At 41.0% G+C, this 24,912-nt stretch overlaps 1 protein-coding gene across 2 annotated transcripts in view; it reads right to left on the reverse strand.

Annotated features, from left to right (window-relative positions):
* cttnbp2 (cortactin binding protein 2) overlaps positions 1-24,912 on the reverse strand; it is a 161,770-nt gene that overhangs the window by 30,115 nt on the left and 106,743 nt on the right. For both annotated transcript variants that reach the window (XM_080191100.1, XM_080191099.1), the window contains 5 exons: positions 24,263-24,380; positions 19,819-20,085; positions 11,990-12,085; positions 10,454-10,533; positions 550-636 (listed from right to left, as the gene is read on the reverse strand). In XM_080191100.1, coding sequence (XP_080047226.1) covers positions 550-636; positions 10,454-10,533; positions 11,990-12,085; positions 19,819-20,085; positions 24,263-24,380 — 648 coding nt within the window. The remainder of the gene's footprint in view (positions 1-549; positions 637-10,453; positions 10,534-11,989; positions 12,086-19,818; positions 20,086-24,262; positions 24,381-24,912) is intronic.

Below are 24,912 nucleotides of genomic sequence, written 5' to 3' on the forward strand. Positions count from 1 at the left end.
TGATTCCAGGAAAATTGCACTGAAATAACTAACAACACAACCTAGCTAATTTTGCAACAGCAGTTTTATCATTAAATCTGGATACAATAATTGCAATGAAAACACACAAGATGACAAAATGCATAACTTTAAAATGAAGACTCAATTACACCTTCAAGCCATGATTTGAATTCTTACACTCTCTAATCATGCTTTGCTTGAACGTATTATCTATGTACAACACCAGAGGAGATGATCAGCATATTCAAAATGGATTGCAACAAAACATGAAATAAGTGGCTCCACAGGGACGTGAAATTTTATTGGAATGCTACAGATCTATTCTCCTGTGAGCACAGTTCTCAATGCCTATTAACTCATGGTGATGGTTTCAAACATGTCGACTGAGCAGGATGGGGGAAGGCAGCGGCGAACTCCACATCTAGATGATCAAGATTTTTGGTAAACTGCCTAAATAATCCAGACCATTAAAGAAAATCTTAATGTTAACACCTTAGAATATAAAATGCATAACACTTATAGGAAATACTGGTAAGAGAACTTAGTTACCTTAATACCATTTGCTATTTGACGTGCGATATCTTCTTGGCAACTTCCTACTGGTCCATGAAAAATTACGTTATGATACTGTTCAACCTGTTAACAGGAATTTCAAAAAAATGTTTAGGCAATTAAATAAAAGATAATCAGTTATTTAATTAAAAAGGTGTATTGCAGAACTATATGCAATAGTTAAGAGAATTAACTGCAATAACAAATAAAATGGTGTAAATGCATTGGTCTCACTGAGTGCAAGTGCAAAATCAAGTTTATTTCAGGTTAAAACCATGGTCGAATTTTCATGTCCCACCCACCACAGGAATTGGAGTAGGCGGGGGCAGACCATGGAAAGGTCTGTTGACCTCACGCAGGACTTTCAGTTTCTGGGCTAGTGCAGCCAGAAAATTCTGCCCTTTTTGTCAGAATTAACTTGCAACGACCTCAATGAGGCCGATGTGGTTGGCTCTGAGATAATGATTGACTGTCCAATTATGGCACCTGTAGAGAGAGATATATATATAGTATATATATGGGGAGTGTCAAGACGACTGCCACTCTGGATTCTGACATTGCATCTGAAGCACTCTTAGGAATGGAACTGAATTTGTTAACAAAGTGAATCTGGTGAAGAGACACCGGTCTCTAAGGACTTATTTCAGAACTCTATCAAATTCCACTTTTTCAGCTTTCCATCTCTGCATCTTAGTACCTTAAGAGTAGCAACTGATATGCACAATATAATGGCGTTAAGAAACCATTTGCAGCACACAAAAAGGACAAGGAGGAATTTTGGAAATATTTAAGATTTTTTTCACTATTATATTTAAGTATGCTTAATAATGTGCTAACCACTGCAGTGGATGGATGTATAAAATGGTGAATCTAGGCAGAAGCATTATAATCTCAAATAAGAACATGGGTGCTGAATCTTTGTCACATTCAATTTACCTGACAGGGTTTCCCAAATGTCACAGTGAAAGCATCATGAAGAGATCACAGTTTATGAAATATGTATGCTACACTATTAAGAAATTTTGAAATAAAAAGGCAGCAGAGGAATACTTATATAGATGATGATCATACAATTTGGCTGGTCACATCAAGAGTAAAGACTCAAAAACCATGCTAGATGTTTGTAGGTGGGTTAAATACAGCTTGATTCACAAAAGAACAGCCAAATGCTATTAGCAACACCCTCTACCTCTGAATTCACATTTTCTCCAAAATACTTCATCTTCAAATGCTCATATATTTCCCAAGCATTTAAGATCAGTTCCCTGAGGAGGGTAAATTAAAGAATGCGATGAAGATTCAGCAGCCGTGTTCTTATTTGAGATTATAATGCTTCCACCTAGACTCACCATTTTGTATATCCATCCACTTCATTGCAATGGCTCATGAGGCAGACACCAGCATAGAAGTGAGAGAATGTTAAAAGAATTGCTACAGTGTAATCGGTTTCAGTTATTTCTTTTAAGCAGATGTTGGGTCTCTATTGATAACGCTACAATGTCAGAAACATGGCTATTTCTGAATGATTAACTGGTTGAATGTAGTTATAGTCAACTATCATTCTTTACGAGTCTGAGTCTTTTACCATTGGGCATTATAGTAGGTATTAGAAACAAAGGCAATGGGAGCAGGTATACACCATTTGGCCCTTTGAGGCTGCTTTTAAACTGTGAGGCGGACAGTGCAGAACTTCAAAAGGACGAATTGGTGGAAAGGACAGATACATTGCAGATGAAGTTCAAAAGAGCGAAGTGAGATATGATACATTTTGGTAGGAAAATCATGTCAACATACCACTGGCAGAGGATACCTGAATACCTTCACATTAAAACGTACTGTGCACTGTTGTAACTTCTTAATTCAACATACAAACTGTATATAACCTCAGTGCATAATTAAGTAATATCAGTTCCTGATACTGGTACATAGGCCAACACTTGATTTTATTAAGCTAGCTGTGCCATGAAACATTTCTGCACTGTCAGAACAAGAAGAAATAAAAACAAGCAATATAAAGATGAGCAATACAAATGCAGCAGATGAGCTCATAAGAGCTTTCTCGTCAGCAGAGCAAGCTTCCTGGTAACTTTTCCCTCTCCTTTGTCTGTACAATATAATTTGTCACCACATTTACTTAGTGAGCCACCCAGAAAGCAGGGTTACCAACAACTCCCAAATGGTCCTGGTGACACCAGGAATAACAAATTAAACTGCAGACTATTGCTAAGATTTGAGATTTCAACTCCTAAAGCAGCAGGAAACAATTCTACGGGTGCAGTAGGTAAGTTTCCCAATTTTCTGTCCACGCTGCTGATGAACAAAAATAAAAATTAAGCTCACAGCGAGGGAAGTCATTTAATTACAGGGGCCTAAACACCGTCCGGTAAATGCAATAATATGCGTAAACAGTGGAAGTGTCAAGTGATCAAATGTTACAATTAAACATCATGTGAACAACACTCGAATCCAGAGTTGGAAGCCCTCCTGGAATCTTGCAGCCTTTTTCTAGTTCTAAGCTGAACATTTACTACTCAACATACCAGACTAACTCCATTCAGCAAGACTTGTTATTGAAATTTTTCTTTTTGAATGTGGTGAAACGCATTTGTGCCTTTTAAGCTTTTGTAATATTCCATTGTGCCTCTAACGCTTCTCAATCATCACACAGATCTTTAATATCATCTGTGAATCTTTCAGTAGGCAATTGGCAAGTCATTTATATGACTGGATTATATGTTGATACTTTGCTGTCTTTCTCTTTTTCCAACATTTCTATAACGTATAATGTGATAATGATAAAGGTTTCACATTCCGGCTAGAAGTACTGGTGGGAAGTATTACTAGTGGTTTTATCACAGAAATTAATAAAACATGAATACATTTATTGTAGTTATTTAAGTTTTAAGAAAGGAAGTGGTCTTGAGACTTCTTCTGTTCATTTGGGTGTCATATTATTAATACATTAAATTTTACACACTGATAGATCAATTACACAGATGAAACAGAAACAAGTTGGAACCAATAAAAATGAGGAAATGCAGGACATACACAGCAGGTCAGTTAACATCTACAGAAAAGTAACATATCACGTTGTGTGCATATATGAAGCTTGCCAACCTCCCAGGAATGCACTAGGATCAAAAATAATCTCCTGGACATATCCGTGAACTAACCAGGAGAAAAATTATGGGCTAAAAAATGTTTTTTCACTTTTTTTCCCTGAGTCATTCAGGTGCTATGAAAATACCTGAAATCCTACCTCACCCAGCCATTCAACACAGGCCGGACGAGCTCAGAATAGTGCCACATGCGCCTGAGATCTACTGTTGAAGGGCAGCTCTACTGAATGAAAGGAATGATGTGGATATACCGAAAGGGCCACAGATCACGAATGAAAGGAAGACAATGGTCCTTTTTTTAAAAAACGGTAAAACAGGCAAGTTTAAAGGTCCAGTGAAGTTTAAAGATCCTTGACAGGCTGGGGGAAGATAAGAATATAGGATTTGGGAGATTGGGGTGCAATTGTTATCCAGGAGTTGGAAGAGGTTTTAATTTTTTTAACCCTTTGTGGATAACTACTTTCTAGTTGGAACCATCTAAGCTTGCAATATAAATCCCATTTTTGGATGGTTCCCAGTGAAGAGCAGTGTCCCAGGTGAAGTATGTGCTTCCAGGCAATGTAATGCAAAACCTATCCGTGAATCTCCAAAGGGGTTTCCCCAGTACTTCTATGGGTTATCCCTTCAATACTACGCTCGTGAGCTCGAAAGTTATGGCCCATTATAGGAATAGGGAATCATAGAAGAATCACAGAACTCCTACAGTGCAGAAGGAGGCCATTTGGCCAACCAAACAGGCACTGACAATGATCCAATCCAGGCCCTACCCCCAAACTCCCACATATTTACTCCCTTTGACACTAAGGGGCAGTTTAACATAGCCAATCAGCCTGCCCCACACATCTTTGGACTGTGGGAGGAATCCCGTGCAGACGCAGGGAGAATGCGCCAACTCCACACAGTCACCCGAGGCTGAATTGAACCCTGGTGCTCTGAAACAGCAGTGCTAACCACTGTGCTACCGTGCCACACAAATAAAGCAATTTTTTCTAGGCAGAGACGTTGGAGACAGGTGATAAAACAACCAGGAATATGTCCAATCAGAGCTAATTGTAGAATGGTTATAGCACAGAAGCCATTCAGTCCATCACGTCTCTGCAAGAGCTACTTAGCTAGTTACAGCCTTTTCCCTGTTACCCTGCAAACTGTTGCTCTTCAGGCATTTATGCAATATCCCTTGGAAAGCCATGATTGAATCTTTATTCACCACACTCTCAGCAGTGTATTCCACCTAGCTAAAAACATTTTCTCGAATGTAACCGTTGGTTCTTTAGTCAATCACCTCATAGAAGTCTCCTTTTCTTCTCAATACTGCTGCCAACAGGAAGAATTTCTGTCCAAAGACACTGGGTGGGATTACTCAAAAAAATTCAAAGTGTCGAATTCGTGTAAAAGCTCGAGTTTTTCAGGAGGGCTTTCAAAATGAATCTCCCACACTCTATGTACTGCAGGGTGCACTAGCATGAATCTCATTAAAAATCAGGGGGCGGGGCCTACTCCCACTAGAAAGGCCGGTGGCATAATGCTGAGTGGGCCACTGTGCATGTGAAGATCTGTCAGCGCCGAGATCGGCACATGAGCAGTAGCCCCACACTGCCGGCCTCCTGATTGCTGGCCAGCAAAACAGCCTCCCATTGCTGGACATGCAATTCCCCCAGAAGCACCGCCCCTTAGGCCCCATCCCCATTAGACCCCTCCCCTTGGCACTGCCCAGCAAGTAGAGCCAAGGTGCCCCCATAGGCATTGCCACTTTGTCCCTTGGGCAGTGCCAGGGATCAGGCTGACACTGCCAAGCTGGCAGTTTCTAGGGGGCAACACCCCACTCCAACCACAGTGGACATGAGTGCAGAATCATCACCACTGCCTTTAATCCTCATGATTTTGAATGTCTCCATCATTCCCCTCAACCTTCTTTTCCAGAAGGAAAACAACCCCAACTTCTCTCTCCAACCTATCCATGTAACTAAACTCACTCATCCCTGGATCCCTTCTTGTAACCGTTGTCTGCATCCCCTCTAAAGTCTTCACGTTATTCCTATTAGGATGTCATGCCAGTTAAGGTGAAACCAATCTTTTATAAAAGATTTTATTTCCTTGTTTTTGTACTCTCTGCTTCAATTTAGAATACTCAATATTTGTTTGCCTTGATTTAGAATGCCCAAAATATGTATGCCAGATTAACCATTTCCTCAGCTTGCATTGTCGCTATCAATCTATGGTGTCATGCTGGCAGCGAGCTGCTCTGAGGAAAGGGTGTGCTGATGGTTCTGAACATTAGGCCCAAGGTCTTGGGGAACCTGGGCTCAGGTTTAGTGCCACCTGGCACTAAGTTTTTTTTACTTAAAAAGCATAGTTTTTATTGACAATAAAAACCCAATACATAGGAAAACAACATAATGGGATGAACAAAGAACAGTACAGCCCAGGAACAGGCCCTGTGGCCCACCAAGCCAGCGCGGATCATGTTATCCTGTCTCGACCAACAGCCTGTATCTCTCTATATCCCATCTGTTCATGTACCTATCCAGGTAAGTAATAAATGTCGCTAAGGTATCTGCCTCAATGTGCTGTGGCCAATACATTTTTTTATAGAGCTCCTGCACCTCAAAATGTCCCACAACACCACTGCCTTCAAGTGTTTGTGCACATATACTTGCAGGCCCTTCTGCTCCTACATCCCCGTCAGAATTGTATCCCTCACTTTATAATTGCTTCTCCTTGTTCTTCTGACCAAGCTGTGTCACTTCACACTTTTGGGTATTAAATTTCAGCTGCATGTGTCTGTTCATTCCATCAGCCTATGTCCACTTGAAACCCATCACTATCTCCCTTAAAATTCACAATACTTCCAAGTTTTGTGCCATCTGCACACTTAAATCCAGGCGATATACATCAGAAAAAGCAACGATCTGACTCCAATCCACAGGATTGCTTCCTCCAGTCCAATAAATAATTGTTTGACACTCCTCTATTGCCTGTCCCTCAGCCAACTTCTTATCCACACTGCTATGGGCTTTAAATTTTACAAAACCCGCAGAAACTTTTTCCGAGTTTTTGTTAAGTCTCCGAACAATTGAAAACCCAATGATTATTGAAGGCGAAATGAATTCCAGCACAGGTTTTCGTTCCAAAATATTATGCCCCCTTCACTATAATCTTCACTTGTACTTGTCAGATCAGAAGATAATGATATGTAATACAATTTGTTTACAATCTGCAAAAAAGCATCACAGACAGAGAACAAAAGATGCTTGAGTAGAAAAGGCTATAATTTAACAAGAGGGGTTCAGAAGGATTCAAACTGCGAGTACAACTTGATGAGTGCAAATTACATCTACAAACCTGAGATTAAGCATGCCTTCTGACCAATCATGACAGTGTGTGTTAAGTTGGACTTCTTCACAAAATGATTAAACTAACCGTAATATCTGAGCTATGGAAAGTCATTATTTTAGAAGTTACGCTCTAACAACAGAAAAATTGCAGCAAAAGAACCATTTTTTGACCAAAATTACAGGGAAATAAGAGACTGTTAAGTGTCAGAACCAACTCAGGAATTTCAAAGCAGTTTTTGAACATCTGGCAAATGTATCAGTTGCTCAGTAAGTGATCTAATTATGAGCATTTCAGGAAATTCATCCCAAAAAACAATAGATTAAATCAAGTAAATTATTAGTGTATATGCTGGTATGTAAAAGGAGAATCTCTACAGGAGGAAACTTAGCACAGCAATGTCAAAGTGGATCTTTCTTAGAATCCACTATTAATGAATCTGCTGGCTAAACTATTTTCAGGGAATTGAAACATAAACATCAGTGTTAAGATCTGTGGAGTTTCAGCATAACTGCAGCCTGATATATGGCTACAATAATACAGCTGATACAATAAAACACTCCAGGTGATCCTTGAGATCAAATTGCAGTTTCTGCTACATTAAAACCATAATTTGCAGGAACAAATCTTAGAAATGTTTCCCTAAAAATTGAACCTACGTGACAGATCTAACATTGAAAACACTTTCAGGTGCTTCACAGAGGTATAATCAAAATGAATGCTGACTTGAAGAAAGAAATATTAAAGGAGGAATATTTTACATCGTGACCAAAGGCTTTGCCTAAAAGGGAGGTTTGAGGGACTACTTTAAAAAAGAAAAGGATATGAATGTCCATGTGAACCAGAAGGGCTGAGGGAGAGAAAACTATAAATAACAATCATACTACTAGTGTACAGAGTTGGAGTGGGGATGGGACAGATTTGGTCGCTCTACAGGGAGCTGGTGGGGGCTCGATGGGTTGAATGGCCACATGTACCATAATGACTCTACAACTCTAGGGCAATGGGAAGACTGATCACGAGATTTCATGAAGCAAAACTACTAGGTGGGTGGCACGGTGGTTAGTACTGCTGCCTCATCACGCCAGGGAACCAGGTTTGAATCCCGGCTTGGGTCACCGTCTGTGTGGAGTTTGCACATTTTCCCCACATCTGCGTAGGTTTCCTCCGGGTGCACTGGATTTCCTCCCACAGTCTGAAAAACGTGCTGGTTAGGTGCATTGACCCAAACAGGCGCTGGAATGTGGTGACTAGGGAAATTTCACTGTAACTTCATTGCAATTTTAATGTAGGTCTTACTTTTATCTAATAAATAAACTTTAAAGTTTACTCATTAATTCCAAAAATTGGAAGTTTGGTCTTTTAAATTTAATACTTTGAGGGCCGAAAAACTTCAGTTATCATATTTTCTGATTTCTTATATCTCAGATGAATCCCATTTAGTTTTAATGAAGTTAAATTGCTTCATTGTTTTTTTTCCATCCAACTATTGAATCTAATCTTGAAAGTCGATGTGGTTTCTCTCTCAACTGCTGCCTCTTGAAATGAATTCTACAGCCTCATAATGCTAAATAAGTTTTTCTTGCCCGCTGTTATAAACCTCTTGCGTCCATGGCCCCTCATTGAACTTCTCACACACTGAGAATAGTTTGGTTCTATGGTCAATTTTGCAAGTTTCTTCATATTTTCCTTCTTCAAACAAGGCAGCATCTTCTTGAATCTGCATTGTGCCCTCTCTAAAATTTTTATATTCTTTAAATATGGGGCCCAATACTGTACTTGAATTGAGGCTTTAAGATTTTACATTAAAAATAAGGAAGAACTTGCATTCATCTAGTGACTTGCATATCTGCAGTGTTTCACAGCAAATTATGTACTGCTGCATTATAGACAAATTATTATTTCTCATGCCTTGTGAACCTGATCCTCTAAATATCTGTATTTACACAGTACCAGTCCACTTCAATTCAAATGACAATTATAGCTGGGTTTGCTTATTTAAAATGTACAACCTCCAGTTACCTGATATTAAATTCCAATTGTCACTTTGAAGCCCTTTCCCCATTTTATCACAAACCATTTGCAATTTCCTCCACTTTCCAATTTGCTACATTTCCAAACAAGATCCTCTAGGCTTTTATGCAAACCTGGTATCCACAGCAGCTATAAATGGCCCCAGATCTAAGAGGTTTGCCAAGCATGATTGCTCATTTTGAAATCTGTGCTGGGTACTCTGCTTTACTCTTTAGGTACGTGGTTATTTCATCCTTAATTAAAATCTCACTAACCCACCAGTTAACCTAACCAGCCTGCAGTTGCCAAAATTAACTCGCATTTCCCCTTTTAAAGGCAGGTAATAAGTCAGTGTTCTTCAGTCCTCCCACAAACATTCACACTCAATAGAACCCAAATTATAATTGCTAGAGCCGTGGCCATTTCTTCCGTCATCCCTCAATATCTGAGAATACACCTCATCACTTTATCTTCCTTCAGCTTAACATATCTAAACTTTTGGGGAGGGTGGGAACACAACCTTACCATCTTGCCCCACCAGCCAATCGATTGGTCTGTGTGGTGGGGGGGTGGGAAGTGGAGGGGTGATCAATTGGCCTGCATGAGAGGGGAATCAGCACAAAAGCCAGTGGCAGCTGGGGGAGGCAGTGACAGGCTGATCTATTGCACAGAACACAGAGATCAGAGCATGTGCAACTGTGCCCTTTGCTGCAATCTGCCAACTTTCAGCTCTGCCCCTGCTGGCAGGAAACAGATCTTGCATTTTTTTTTGCAGAGCAAGATGCGATTTTTAAGTTGCCCCAAAAAATTGTGCGACTCTCTCCCATTTTCATGCTCATTCGACACTTAGAATTTTTTTGGTAAGATTTTCCCCCACCCCTCGTCTTTCATTTATCATAATGTCATTCACCTTACTCTCAAACACTTGGGATTTATTCCCTCTCAGATATTTGTGAAATTAAAAGGCATGCTCACTTATGAGTCATCAAAGGGATTGCAGCAAATGTCCACTACCAGACATCGATGTGGGAAGTTAATTTGCATACAGATTATTGGGAGTTTACTTTCTACAAAAAGTACAAGGCCTGAATTTGCTTACAGTATCACGTACTTCTCTCAACAGTCGCAGATGGCTTGGGGTATTTTTCCAAATATATTTCTCCTGTTCATCTTTCAAATGCCAATTTGTAAGGAAATGCTTTAGAAAATTACAAACTAACCCTCAGAACATTTCCATGGGTCAGAACTTTACACCTCATTGAATCACCTACACCTTTAGTGCATCAGTAATTCTCAGAAGATAACTGATTTCTGTCTAAGCTTTGCAAACAAAATACATGCTTCCCAAATCAAAACTATTGAGAGTCAGCATATTCCAAATTCAAGAAAAGCAATATCTCACCATGCTGTAGACTAAACAAGTAGATCTAACGTACCAGCCTGAGGTAGTTCTGAAGTATACAGACAGGTATAAGAGAGGTGTAAGCCATGCTGTCAAGGGAACCTTCCTGTAAACCTGTTAAAAATGAAGTGTTAGTCCAATAAAAATATATCCTCAAATATACATACACACTCACAAATTAACCTGTTTTAGGCCAGGAAAGATTCACAACATATACAAGAAAACTACAAAAGCACGAAGTTAAAGGAAATGACAACACTGATATCAAGTCAGAAACAGAAACAGTTTGAGCAATACTCACTACCTTAGATGAGTTTCGTCCACCATCTCATTGTGTAATTTGAGGGTTCTCTGTGCAACATTTTCTATCCATAGGTTTAAATGGACAGAAAATCAAGGGCAGTGTACACAGGGGTTTCCTGATGTGTGTGGCTGGCCACACAACGATTGCCTCCATTTGTAAAATTGGCACTGATGACTCTAATCTTGATGATACTCAAACAGCTTTTAATGACCCTAATGGGGGTTTTCAAATGTTATTGGACCCAATAAAGTCATTCAAATAATATTGAGAAAATGCACTTTGCCACTACACTAAAGATCACTACAAATTCACTTTATATAAACTTCAGATGAAATATACATGCTGTGCATTATCCTATTACAAATAATGCACAAATAATGTTAGTTGAAAATGATGCATTTGTAAATATTTTGCTGACCACCAAATAGATCTTCCCCTTTACCTCAAAATACATGACCTGTTGAAAGTGTACAAGGACCCTGTCATGTGACCATTAAACTGCATGGGATGGCCAAAGATTAACCAATGCTTGGTTTTAGAAAATCCCTAATATTAGGGACGGAGTTAAAATACAACATTTGTTTGCAATGTACTTCTCTAAAAATGTTCTGTAATTGTGGAACTATGGTCATATGATTTGATGTTTTGTGAGACCTGCTAATGTAATAAAATGAAAAACTTTATAGCTGTTTCAATGCCTGGAATGTGCTTTGAAACGTCAAACTATTTTGCGCTGCCATGCTATCGCAAGGCTATTGTCCAGAGTTGAAGAAGCCTGATCCTAGATCTAATTCCTATCATACCTGATGAAATGTTCAGATATTTAAGCAAATATACACAAAGATGCATGCATTTAACTGAAAGTTAACAGTGATGTTAGTTGAAAATGATTATAGGGAGTAGGATTGCTTGATCTTGGGTTTAGACACAGCTCGGCACAACATTGAGGGCTGAAAGACCTGTACTGTGCTGTACTGTTCTATGTGTTCTATGTTCTATGAATAAATAGAAGAGTTTCGGACTCTATACATTTCTTTTAAAGCAGGCAGAAAGAATAATAAAAATGAAATATTTAAGTGCAAAGTTAGTGATTATTGCTAAATGCAAAATTAGAGTAGTCTGTTCACATTGAAGCCACGATTGGTTGAATAGCTGTTGTGTGAGATAATGTCCATGATTCAATCTTACGATTTTTTCAGAACAGTAAAAGAGCTTGGATAGCAATAATCATTCTACATGATGTAATAGCAACGGAAGTAGTCTAACCATTCAAAATAACTGTAACAATGTTATTTTGGCTCCAATTTATCAGTGACCAAGGGGAGGACATCAGATACTGTCCAGGTTTCCAAATTTCATCACCTATGGGGAAAGGAAAGAAAAAAAAAGATAGATTTGGTCACATTGCCACAATTCAGTAACAAACCTCTTCATTACCTCCATGTATCCACCTGTACCCAAAGCATCAAGAAACAAATTGATGCATCACACTTGGACAAGTAAGAGCCTGAACCATCTTACCATATTGCCAGAAGATTAATCTATACTGCGCACAGGAACAAAACAGAAAATTGGTCTGGTGCAACGGTGGAGATTGTGGGATAAAGTAATGCAGAGCTCAGCCTCGGAAAACTCAACTGTTCAGAGAAACCTAACTTCACACTTATACATCAGCTCAGCAATGTTAAAATTAGAGTGTAACCACTCAAAGTGGTTACTCTGATTGATGCAAAATGAGCAGGAAATTCAGAGTATAAAACAAAGAACTACTTTTCTTCTTCAAAAGATAGATAATGAGAGAAATACAAAGTCAAGTACAATGTTCAGCTTTTCAGGTAGTTCTTTAAGCAGAGGATCCTGGCATCTTCTCTTAAAATTTATAATATACAGGGACAAAAAAGATCAACTTACACCACAAAAATTGCTGCGGTCATGCCTTGTTTATCTTGATGGAACGGTTTATCTATAACGTAAATGACCTGCAGGGTTAAAGGCTCATTTTTGTTGTGATCTGTCTTCAGGGATTCACTTCAGTGATCTACAATATATGCTGGGGCATTTCAATGTGCTTACATTGTGTTGTCAAATGTACAATGGTGTAAACATGCCAATTTCAGACCTGATGCTTTATGCTCAAACCCACCAAATTCACTTTGTTTTATTCATGGGGCAACTGAAAGAACAGTCCTTTATGTTGTCTCTTGTCTCCACACTCCTGTAGGTTCACTGAATCTGGTCTGTTGTAGATGTTGTAGCGCAGAAGCAAATGACGATACATAAATTAGGGAGCACCTCACAGGGAGGTTCATTTGGCATTGATCTCCTGAAGTTCAATTTTTATGGTAAAAGGGCAATGAAGTCAAAGAATGGAATCCACACAATGCTCATTGTGATCATAAACTACTTACAGTAAAGATCACCTAAAACTAGACAAAAAAGGATCACAATTGTATGATAGAAGAAGCAGAAAATTGCAGTCATATATTAAAGTCATGGAAGCATGAACAAGTCATCAGTATATATGCTCTCTAGTATACACTTGGTACAGTGAGCATTAGGTTTCAAACACAGGTTACAATCTGGCAGTTCTCGTGTCAATGAATAAATATCACAAAGCAAAGCATTAATGTTTTGTGTGACTTTATCTCATTCATTTACTCAAATTTTGAGTTTTGCAGAAGGGTCATTTAGATTTGAAACATTAACTGTGTTTCTTCCTCACAGACATTATTAAACCTGCTGAGTTTATAAAGCATTTTCTGCTTTTATTTCAGATTTCCGTCATCTATAGTATTTTGCTTTTCTTTTACTCAAATCTTGGAGCCAAGTGTTATCAATTAAGCAAGAACAACTTTATAGAGTGCCTCTAATGTAGTAAAAAGTCACAAGGCACTTTGCAAGAGCATCATCAAACAAAATCTAACACTAAGACATATAAGGAGACATATAAGGAATAAAGGAAGCTGGCGCTATCATTCAACACTTTGAGGCTGCTCCGCCATTCAAAAAGATCACAGCTAATCAGATTATACCCTCAAATTCATTTTGGTCTGCTCCCCATAATCCTTGCCTCATTTGTCTATCAAAAATCTTTCTAACTCAACCTTCAATAAACTCATTAACACATCCTGCACTACTTTCTGGAGAAGAGAACGCCACATCCTAACAACCCTTTGAGAGGAAAAGGTTTCTTCTCATCTCCACCTTACTCTTATTCTTAAACTGGGCACCCTAGTTCTGGACTTAAATGGAAACATACTTCCAGTCACCTCAGGATCTTACATGATCTTACATACAGGATCTTTAGTAGGATTATCCCACCTCATCCTAGGAATCAGTTGCGAGAACCTTCTCTGAACAGCTTCTAACTCCATTATTTTTTTCAAACTGTAAAATTTTTATAGTAGCATTATTACTTGGGATTTTGCATAGGGTGAACTAATGCTTATGAATTTTAAGTTGATTACTTTTTAAATAGCTCAATTTGAATTTCTGTTAGACAATTACCAATCAAGGTAACTGGGGAAAAGGAAGACTTGCAAAGAACCGCATACTAGCAATTTATGACTTTAATGGTGCTTTTTGAGTCTGAATTCAAAAAGTTGTTTCATATGAGGGAATAGTTAAAAGCGTTAAATTTTATAGTACATCAAATGATTCCTCATTTGTAAACAAACCATGTATTGCTTTAATTGATGTGTACTTGAGGGAAACCTTTATTTTTTGACATTACAGTCGGAAGTCTTTTCACATTGTTCTAAATGATTTTAGTACGTATAGAAATGGGTTCGAGTATGTTCATGTGTAATGTGAATGCTTACATTAGGTATACTGTTGACAAGAGGATGTGACATTGCTGATACATTGGTAATTTGTATCTAAAGGATAAAGCATTTATTTGCAATGAAATGTAAACTTCTGGCATCGAAGAGAGTAAGAGATAGAGCTGTATCTCAAGTTTACAACTCAAATAGCAGGGGGTGCAAAGGCGGGTTGACACTCATCTATTGTCAATGGAAAAGGGTAACTTTGATGACTTCCAGATAAAGGAGGAATAATAAAACTGAGGGATAAAAGTCAGAAAATTAGTATCTTTGTTGGCACAGTTTTACCATCCCTTCAATGGTACACTTCTTCTGAGAGACAGTTCATTGTTACCTCTGAGACCAAAGAAAATAGACTTCAGCTGTGCTGTCAGCATTCAAGGAACCTTGGGCCCTTGGGAATAAAGCATTTCCAGGCTGTCTTCACTGCTTCTTGTTATGTATGTTTTACTTAACAAATTCTGCTTAATTCACAAATACTAGTCCTATGTATCTTGAGAGGTCAAGTACAGTTGAGAATTGCTTTGCTATAAGATTAAATATTCAGAATTTGAGATATTTGGAAGGATTCAAAATCCCTGAATCTTAGAGAATAATGAGATTAAAATTATATACAGTATACCAGATGTAGTCTTACAATTGCAGTAAAATTCCACTCCCTTTGCAATAAATGCCAACATCTTATTTTCCTTCCTAATCACTTGCTATATCTGCATACTAATGTTTTGTGATTCATGTGGTAGGATACACAGATCCCTCCATATCGCCAAGTTCTGCGATTTCTTTCCATTTAAATGATGTACTGCTTTTCAAGTCTTCCTGCCAAAGTGGACAAATTCAAATTTTCCCATATTAAACCCCATCTGCCCACTCACTTAACATGTCTATATCCCTTTGCAGACTCTCTATGCCTCTCAACAATTTATTTCCCTACCTGTTTTGGTGTTATTGGGAAATGTAGCTATCATATATTTGGCCTCCTCATCCAAATCATTGAACAGATTATAAATAGTTGAAGCTTCAGCATTGATTCCTCTGGCAAGTTACAGCTTGCCAACCCAAAAAATCATCCCTACTCTCTTCTTCCTGTTAACCAAACAATCCTTTATCTATGCTAATATGTTATGTCTAATGCTATGTGTTAATCCAAATACACGTTGTACAGCAAAGAGATAGAGAATCTGGTGAACTGGTGCGGCAACAATAATCTCTCCCTCAATGTCAACAAAATGAATGAGATTGTCATCGGCTTCAGGAAGAGTCAAGGGGAACATGCCCCTATCTACATAGGATGAAGTGGAAAGCTTCGAGGACTTCAAGTTTTTAGGTGTCCAGGTCACCAACAACCTGACCAGCAAATTTACTAATCCACCCAACTATACCCTCATCCAGATCATTAATAAAGATCTAATTAGAAGGCTAAGGAAATTTGGCATGTCAACTCCGACTCTCACCAACTTTTACAGATGCACCATAGAAAGCATTCTTTCTGGTTGTATCACAGCTTGGTATGGCTCCTGCTTTGCCCACGACTGCAAGGAACTATAAAAGGTCATGAATGTAGCCCAATCCATCGCGCAAACTAGCCTCCCGTCCATCGACTCTGTCTACACTTCCCATTGCCTCGGCAAATCAGCCAGCACAATTAAGGGCCCCATGCACCCCGGACATTCTCTCTTCCACCTTCGGGAAAAAGATACAAAAGTCTGAAGTCATGTACCAACTGACTCAAGAATAGTTTCTTCACTGCTGCTATCAGACTTTCTCTATACCCTAGCTATGACTGTAACACTATATTCTGTACTCTCTTATTTCCTACTCTATGGACGGTATGTTTTGTCTGTATAGTGTGCAAGAAACAATACTTTTCACTGTATGTTAATACGTGACAATAATAAATCAAATTAAAATCAAACAGCATCTACAGATCTACCTTGTTTGTTACTTCCTCAAAAACAAAAAAATTAGTTCAACACAATTTCCCTTTCACAAACCCATATTGATTCTGCCAGATCCCAATATGATTTTCTAAGTAGTCTGCTATAACCTAGTTAAAAATGGATTCCAGCAATTTTCTTATGACAGATGTTAGGCTAATTGGCCTGTAGTTCCTGTCTCCTTCCTTTCTTGGATAAAGGTGTCAAATTACCTAGTTTCCAATCCACTGGGATCCTTCCAGAATCTAACGAACTTTGGATCTACTATCGCTGCAACAACTTTGTTAAATCCCTAGGAAGCAGGGCAGGTGGTTCTGGGGACTTGTTAGCCTTTAGATCTAAATGTTTTCCAAGCACCTTTTATCCCCCGATGGTGAATGTTTTAAGTATCTCCCTTCCAATCTCCTCTTGAGTTTAAGTATCATAGAACATAAAAAAACTGCAGCACAAACAGGTCTTTCTACCCACAATATCTATACCTACTAGGCTTACCTATAACCCTCAGTTCTATTAAGTTACACGTACTTATCCAGAAGTCTCTTGAAAGACCCTATCGAGTTTGCCTCCACCACCACCGATGGCAGCCGATTCCACTCATCCACCACCCTCTGATATCAACTCTGTACCTACTCCCCAGCACCTTAAACCTGTTCTCTTGTAGCAACTATTCCAGCCCTTGGAAAAAGCCTCTGAGAATCCACCCAATCATTACCTCTCAACATCTTATACACTTCTATCAGGTCACCTCTCATCCCTCGTCTCTCTAAGGAGCTCCCTCAACCTATCCTCAAAAGGCATGCCACCCAATCCAGGCAACACCCTTGTAAATCTCCTCTGCACCCTTTCAATAGCTTCCACATCCTTCCTGTAATGAAGCGACCAGAACTGAGCACAGTATTCCAACAGAGGCCTGACTAGGGTTTTATAAAGCTGCAACATTATCTCCTGCCTCCTAAACTCAATTCCTCAATTGATGAAGGCCAGTATATCATACACCTTCTTAACCACATCCTCTACCTGCGAGGCCGATTTAAGAGTCCTGGGGACCTGGACGCCAAGGTCCTTTTGATCCTCTACACTGCTAAGAGTCTTACCTTTGATATTATACTCCTTCGTCCCATTTGACCTGCCAAAATGGACCACTACACATTTATCCGGGTTGAAGTCCATCTGCCACTTCTCCGCCCAGCCTTGCATCCTATCTATGTCACGCTGCAACCTCTGACATCCCTCCAAACTATCTACAACATTGCCAACCTTCATATTGTCAACAAACTCACCAACGCATCCCTCCATTTCCTCATCCAGGTCATTTATGAAAATTACAAACAGCAAGGGTTCCAGAACAGTTCCCTGGGGCACTCCACTGGTGACAGACCTCCATGCAGAAAAAGACCGATCTACAACCACTCTCTGCCTTCTGCGGGCAGCCAGTTCTGGATCCACAAGGCAGCAGCCCCTTGGATCCCATGCCCACTCACTTTCTCCAGACGGCTTGCATGGGGGACCTTGTCGAATGCCTTGATGAAGTCCATATAAATCACATCTATCACTCTTCCTTTGTCAATGTATTTAGCCACATTTTCAAAGAACTCAACCAGGCTCGTAAGGCACGATCTGCCTTTGGGAAGTATTGGGTATAAGGATCAGTAATCTATCACTGGGAAGTATTCCAAATCTTCTGCAATGAAGGCAGATAGCAAACACTTGTTCAAAGCCTTCACCATTTTCTTGTGATCCATTATCAATTCCCCAAACTCTCCCTCCAGAGGACCAATACTAGCTTTAGTTACTCTTTTCCTATTTAAGGACTGGTGGAAACTCTTACCATCTGTTGTTATATTACTAGCTAACTTTCCCTCAGGCTCTTCTTTCTCCTTTTTTTGTTAATATTTGCTGGTTCTTAAAATCTGAACAATCTTTTGACCTGCCACTAGTCTTTGTAGATTTGTAGTGTTGCTTTCAATTTGGTATTATCCTTAACTTCTTCATTCAGCAATGGGTGATGCATCCTTCTTAAAGGGTCTCTTTCTCACTTAGATAAATCTTTACTGTGAGTTATTAAATATCTCCTTAAAAGTTTTCTACCCTTCTATCTTTTAACCTGGTTCCCTAATTCACTTTAACTAGCTCTGTTTTCATAACCTTATTCAGATTTTATACATTAGCCTTAGATTCTTACTTGAGAAAGGTCATACTAGCATTGGAAGGGGTGCAGAAGAGATTCACTAGATTGATTCCAGAGGGTCGACTTATGAGGAGAGACTAAGTAGATTGGGGCTATACTCATTGGAATTCAGAAGAATGAGGGGAAATTTTATAGTAACATACAATATTATGAAGAGAATAGATAAGATAGAAGCAGGGAAGTTGTTTCCACTGGCAGGTGAAACTAGAACTATGGGGCATAGCCTCAAAATAAAGGGAAGCAGATTTTGAACTGAGTTGAGGAGGAACTTCTTCACACAAAGGGTTGTGTAACTGTGGAATTCCCTGCCTAGTGAAGCAGTTGATGCTACCTCACTGAATGTTTTTAAGACAAGGATAGATAAATTTTTGAACAGTAAAGGAATTAAGGGTTATGGTGAGCGGTTAAGTGGAGCTGAGTCCACAATAAAAAAAATCAGCCATGACCTTATTGAATGGCGGAGCAGGCTTGAGGGCCCAGATGGCCGACTCCTGCTCCTAGTTCTTATGTTCACACTTCTTCTTGTCAAACACTATATCTTATCATTTTAGGCTCCCTTCCAAACAGGACATGAGATTTTATCATGTTAGGACTGCCATCATACAAAGATAAAGTCATCTGGAGGCTTCTCCTTTGCTAGGAGGTTATTAATCAATTCTGTCTCATCACTCATTACCAGATCCAGAATAGCCTGCTTCTAGATTGCCTATAGAGCACACTGCTCAAAGAAATTGTTCTGAGTACACTCCATGAACTCATGTTCCAGACTACCTTTGCCAATCTGACTTTCCCAAATCTACATGTAAAGTCACCCAATGATATTCGGACAAATGATCAAAAGTGTTGTCAAAAATGAAGGTTTAACAAAGCATTTTGAAGGAGGAAGAAGAGGCAGAGAGGTGGGCAAGTTTAATGAGACAATTAAAGGGCTCCAGCTTGAAACAGCTGAAGGTACAGCTGCCACTGTTAGTAAGCTGAAAATTCAGAATGTGCAAAAGGCCAAAACTGGAAGAGCATAGGGTCGTTCAACCCAAAAATCAGACAGTTAGCAACTTTGCGCAAGTACCTACTCTTTTCAGTCCTTCTGTAGAACATGGCTATTTAAACAGCAAACTCATTTTTCAGCTGCCAAAATTGAATATATACCTATTGCAATAGCAGATATGCCACTTGAAATAAAGCTGTATTCAGTATTATTCAGAAATGTTGAAGCCTCTGACGATTCCCATCCATTCATGACAGTTTTGAAGTGGTTCTTAAGTGCCACTGTCACAGCTTTAGATAAGTCATCCCAGGTAGTCAGTTTGCGGATGATCAGGTTGTCAATTATGATGTTATTTTCAACATGTTCTGTACCGCTACAAACCTTTTCACCATGTTCTGTGGAAATCTGCAGCAGTACCTTGTGAGCATCTGGAGGACAAAATGCACAATAAGGAAAGATAGTCATGCACTTGTATTAAAATGCACATTAAGAGAAGTCATACCATTTCTCCAATTACTCAGAAGCTGAATTTTTGAATTAAAAGCAAGATCTTCTGCTATGAAAGTGAAAGACCTTAAGAATTATGCTGCCAACAGGTTTGAAACCAATTTATTTGAAATATATATTCTAACAAAGGGTTTTGCTAATCAATCAATTGTAACCTGAAATGCAGTTTAACAAATACAGTGGCTCGTCTCCAGTGGCTTTCTGCTGAAACAGGACAAAGGGAGAGGAAATTCAATGCTATCTCAGTTCAGGTGACATCTGTGATTCTTCCCAACGTATTTGTAACATTGGTGGCAAAATTCAACAGACAATGCTTTTCAATGCTAACATGACTGACATATTAAACTAAAATACATGGGTTCCCCAATACATGGCCAGGCATATTTCAGCAATTTTTTTGGTTTTATTGCATCAGCATTAAGGGTTCATAGAATCCCTACAGTGCAGAAGGAGGCCATTCAGCCCATCAAGTCTGCATTGACCATAATCCCGCCCAGGCCTTATTCCGTAACCCCACATATTTACCCTGCTACTTCCTTGACACGAGAGTCAATTTAGCATGGCCAATCAACCTAACACACACATCTTTGGATGTAAGAGGAAACCAGAGCACCCAGAGAAAACCCACGCAGACACAGGAATAATGTACAAACTCCACACAATGACCCAAGCCAGAAATTGAACCCGGCTCCCTGGCACTGTCACCATGTTTCCCTCGGGTGTTAGTTAGCTGTTTATGTTAAGGGCTAAAACCTTTTACCACTGGGCAGCTAGTGTCAGTATCAAACATCCCCAAGGCCAGGAATAATGCAGGTGTACTTGGTTCCTTCCTCAAAATCCTGACACCTGAAACCTTCAAAACATTATGGTACTTCCACACCCTACAAAAACAAAACCTTCATTGCCTCTGAATGAGACTTACCGATATGCCACCAGATTCTGCTGCAACTAAAAAAAACAGAATGCGTAACTCATTTTGCTGTGCGTACAATGAGTAAATTAGTTAGAGGCACCAGGGGAGGGAGGGAGAAGGGCTCCTTCCAGCACTAGCAAGTAGATGAAGCTGTTATTAATTCAGACAGTGACCTGCATGAACTGCTTTCTAAGATGCAGCACATCTCCAGCTGTTATACTTGACAGCTGCATAGAGTTGCTTTGCTGTTAGACTGCTCACAATGGGTGTCGAGGCACATCAGCTGGGTGGGGTAACATTGCGGCAAGAATTCAGCATAAAATCCTGTTCAAATCTGAGAAAGAATAATCTGTGGCTAGAGCTGAAAATGACTAAGAAACTGGGATGAAATATCGCTATTTGTTTTACAAAGATACATCTTATTTTCCCCCCAGTTACAGCATAACACAGCTTTGCTTCCACTCAATTCTCAGTGAAAACCTATCCTCAAGTGACAATACGTCAAATCTTTGCACTTTATATGAAAAAAAAGGAGCGTATAGTTACCATCATCAAGAGTACCTATAAATCGCTAACACAGGTTAAATTATGAAAATCCTAAAGACTGGACAAGTCAATGTTAATTTTTTAAAACTAAAGGACTTGTATCTACCACAAAGCATGCAAAGTTCATCGCAGACCAAAGAACAGAGTTTCCCAGAGAAAAGAAACTGTGGTGTGATAATATTCTCTGCACTGGATGGTTGCAGGATCATCTATCAAATAACTGGATTTTAAAGAGATTTTAGAGTGATTTAAAGAACAAATCAGATACAATATGCATATTTCCAATATTTGCATATATATTTAAGCTGTCCTCTAGGAAACACTGTGTTGTACCACATGTTAAACAGAATAACGTACTTTACAATCACTACATTAAAAAAAAGAAAATTCCACAATTCTAAACAGCATGCGACAGAGGCTTAATTACCAAAGTATGTTGAAATCATTTTGTTTGCGTGGATCATCCTTTTCAAAATAACAGAAATTGCATCAATATATTTGGATATAATGCATTTAACAGCAACAAATTAGTGCATGAATAATAAACTAAAAGCACCTTTGAGGAAATGCCAAAATTAACCAGTGAAGCATTGACACACACACCCCCACAGGCACCGGCACCTGCACCGACACACACACACACACAGGCACCTGCACCAACACACACACACGCACCCCCACAGGCACCTGCACCGACACACACACACACACACACACCCCCACAGGCACTTGCACCGACACACGCACCCACAGGCACCTGCACTGACACACACACACACACACACACACCCACAGGCAACTGCACCGACACACACACACCCACCCACAGGCACTTGCACCGACACACACACCTACAGGCACCTGCACCGACACACACACACACACCTGCACCGACACACACCCACAGGCACCTGCACCGACACACACACACACACACCCACAGGCACCTGCACCGACACACACACACACACACACACACCCACAGGCACCTGCACCGACACACACACACACACACCCACAGGCACCTGCACCGACACACACACGCACCCACAGGCACCTGCACCGACACACACACGCACCCACAGGCACCTGCACCGACACACACACGCACCCACAGGCACCTGCACCGACACACACACGCACCCACAGGCACCTGCACCGACACACACACGCAACGACCCACAGGCACCTGCACCGACACACACACCCCCACAGGCACCTGCACCGACACACACACACACCCACACCCCCACAGGCACCTGCACCGACACACATACACACACACACACCCACAGGCACCTGCACCGACACACATACACACACACACCCACACCCCCACAGGCACCTGCACCGACACACACAAACACACACACACCCACACCCCCACAGGCACCTGCACCAACACACACACACCCACAGGCACCTGCACCGACACACACACACACACCCCCCCCACACACACCCCCACAGGCACCTGCACCGACACACACACAGATCCCCCCCCCCCACCCCCCCACAGGCACCTGCACCGACACACACACTTGCGCGCACACAGCCACCTGTGCCATTGCGCGCACACAGCCACCTGTGCCATTGCGCGCACACAGCCACCTGTGCCATTGCGCGCACACAGCCACCTGTGCCATTGCGCGCACACAGCCACCTGTGCCATTGCGCGCACACAGCCACCTGTGCCATTGCGCGCACACAGCCACCTGTGCCATTGCGCGCACACAGCCACCTGTGCCATTGCGCGCACACAGCCACCTGTGCCATTGCGCGCACACAGCCACCTGTGCCATTGCGCGCACACAGCCACCTGTGCCATTGCGCGCACACAGCCACTTGTGCCATTGCGCGCACACAGCCACTTGTGCCATTGCGCGCACACAGCCACCTGTGCCAGCGCGCACACAGCCACCTGTGCCATTGCGCGCACACAGCCACCTGTGCCAGCGCACACACAGCCACCTGTGCCAGCGCACACACAGCCATCTGTGCCAGCGCGCGCACGCACACAGCCATCTGTGCCAGCGCGCGCACGCACACAGCCATCTGTGCCAGTGCGTGCACGCACACAGCCATCTGTGCCAGTGCGTGCACGCACACAGCCATCTGTGCCAGTGCGTGCACGCACACAGCCATCTGTGCCAGTGCGTGCACGCACACAGCCATCTGTGCCAGTGCGTGCACGCACACAGCCATCTGTGCCAGTGCGTGCACGCACACAGCCATCTGTGCCAGTGCGTGCACGCACACAGCCATCTGTGCCAGTGCGTGCACGCACACAGCCATCTGTGCCAGTGCGTGCACGCACACACACGGGCACCTGTGCCATTGCGCGGCCACACACAGCCACCTGTGCCATTGCGCGCGCGCACACAGCCATCTGTGCCAGCGCACGCATGCACACAGCCATCTGTGCCAGCGCACGCACGCACACGGGCACCTGTGCCAGCGCACGCACGCGGGCATCCGTACCATTGCACACACACACACACACCTGTGCCGTTGCACACACACCCCAGCAGTGAATTAAAATGGAAGAAAGCAAATCACAAGAGAATTTCCTCTGCCAAGTTGCTACAGTTATACTCTGATCTATATTTAATACTCCCAAGCTATCTTATTTTACTCACTCCAATTTTCCAGCAGATGTTTGCAGTCATCTGTGGCCACATCATGCACAGTCCGTTGACAATTATCTTTTCTACCTGGGTCTAATCCTTTGTGGCAGCAGAGCATTTCTAGGCAATTCTGATGCAGGAAAAGGGAGAAAAACAATCTGTAGTAAAATAGCTCCATTGGATGTGTCTCCAATTTATCTCCAAACAATTTCAGAACTGGAAAAGTTAGAAGACTAGTAAGAGAGGCTCTTTTACTTTTTACTTCCATCATTAAACATTCACATTGGAACCTGATAATCTCTCTCTCGTGATCAGCTCTGTTGTAAATCCGCAACGGTGGGAAAAACTGAAACTTTTTTTTCATTTCCATTGACCACACTCTGTTGGTGAATTTTGAAAAGCTTTATTATTTTCCAAGCTATCCCTTCCACATCGTTCATATCTCATTATATCCTAATATCTCAGCCTCAATTGAACATGACTCCCCGAGCAGGTGAATGTTAACAAGCCTGAAAGATCTTTCAATACAAGCTAGATGACATGCCCAATTAACCTCTTAATCCAATAAAAGCCAGATTCAGCACCTTACATCTGACAGGTACCATTTCTTGCCTCATTGTTGATGGACCTTACCAACTGAATATAGCCCTCTAATTCAACTT

This window comes from Carcharhinus amblyrhynchos, chromosome 6, assembly GCF_965287045.1.
Source record: "Carcharhinus amblyrhynchos chromosome 6, sCarAmb.v2.hapA, whole genome shotgun sequence".
NCBI lineage: Eukaryota > Metazoa > Chordata > Chondrichthyes > Carcharhiniformes > Carcharhinidae > Carcharhinus > Carcharhinus amblyrhynchos.